General features: G+C 75.8%; 1 protein-coding gene across 1 annotated transcript in view; it reads right to left on the reverse strand.

Moving 5' to 3' along the window:
• The window catches only part of Slc26a4 (solute carrier family 26 (anion exchanger), member 4), a 62,510-nt gene extending 62,339 nt beyond the window's left edge, over positions 1–171 (reverse strand). The window contains exon 1 of the mRNA XM_013034714.1: positions 3–171. Coding sequence (XP_012890168.1) covers positions 3–166 — 164 coding nt within the window. The 5' untranslated portion in view covers positions 167–171. The remainder of the gene's footprint in view (positions 1–2) is intronic.
• Positions 172–417: the final 246 nt, after the last annotated feature.

A 417-nucleotide genomic window follows, 5' to 3' on the forward strand; every position in this document is an offset into this window, starting at 1 on the left:
ACCTGCAGCCCGCGGCCAGGCTCTCCCGCAGCGTCTTGCGCGCCCGCAGGCGCCGCTCCAGCTCTCGCTGGAGGGCGAGTTCGCTGTAGACCGGCCGCGACACCGCGTAGCTGCAGCTGAACTCGGGGAGCTGCGGTGGCTCCGACCTGCCGCCCGGCGCCGCCATGACCTGCGAAGCCCCCAGGACCACCCGCAGGGAGGAGCTGAGCCCCGTGGGGTGGGCGTGGGGGGAAGCATTGGAGGTGAGGAGCGGGGGCCCCCCAGGCCCGCAGCCCCTCCGAGCCGCCTCCCGGGCCCACCTGTTGCAGCCGCCCCTGGTCCGCGCGCCCTGCGGTCGTCCGCGCCGCCAAGTATGGGGGGGGACACCCGAGGACTTTCGGGCCCCGTGGCCTGCACCTGCTGCACAGGGCTCCCCCC

The sequence above is a fragment of the Dipodomys ordii genome, unplaced genomic scaffold, assembly GCF_000151885.1.
Source record: "Dipodomys ordii isolate 6190 unplaced genomic scaffold, Dord_2.0 Scaffold195, whole genome shotgun sequence".
Lineage (NCBI taxonomy): Eukaryota > Metazoa > Chordata > Mammalia > Rodentia > Heteromyidae > Dipodomys > Dipodomys ordii.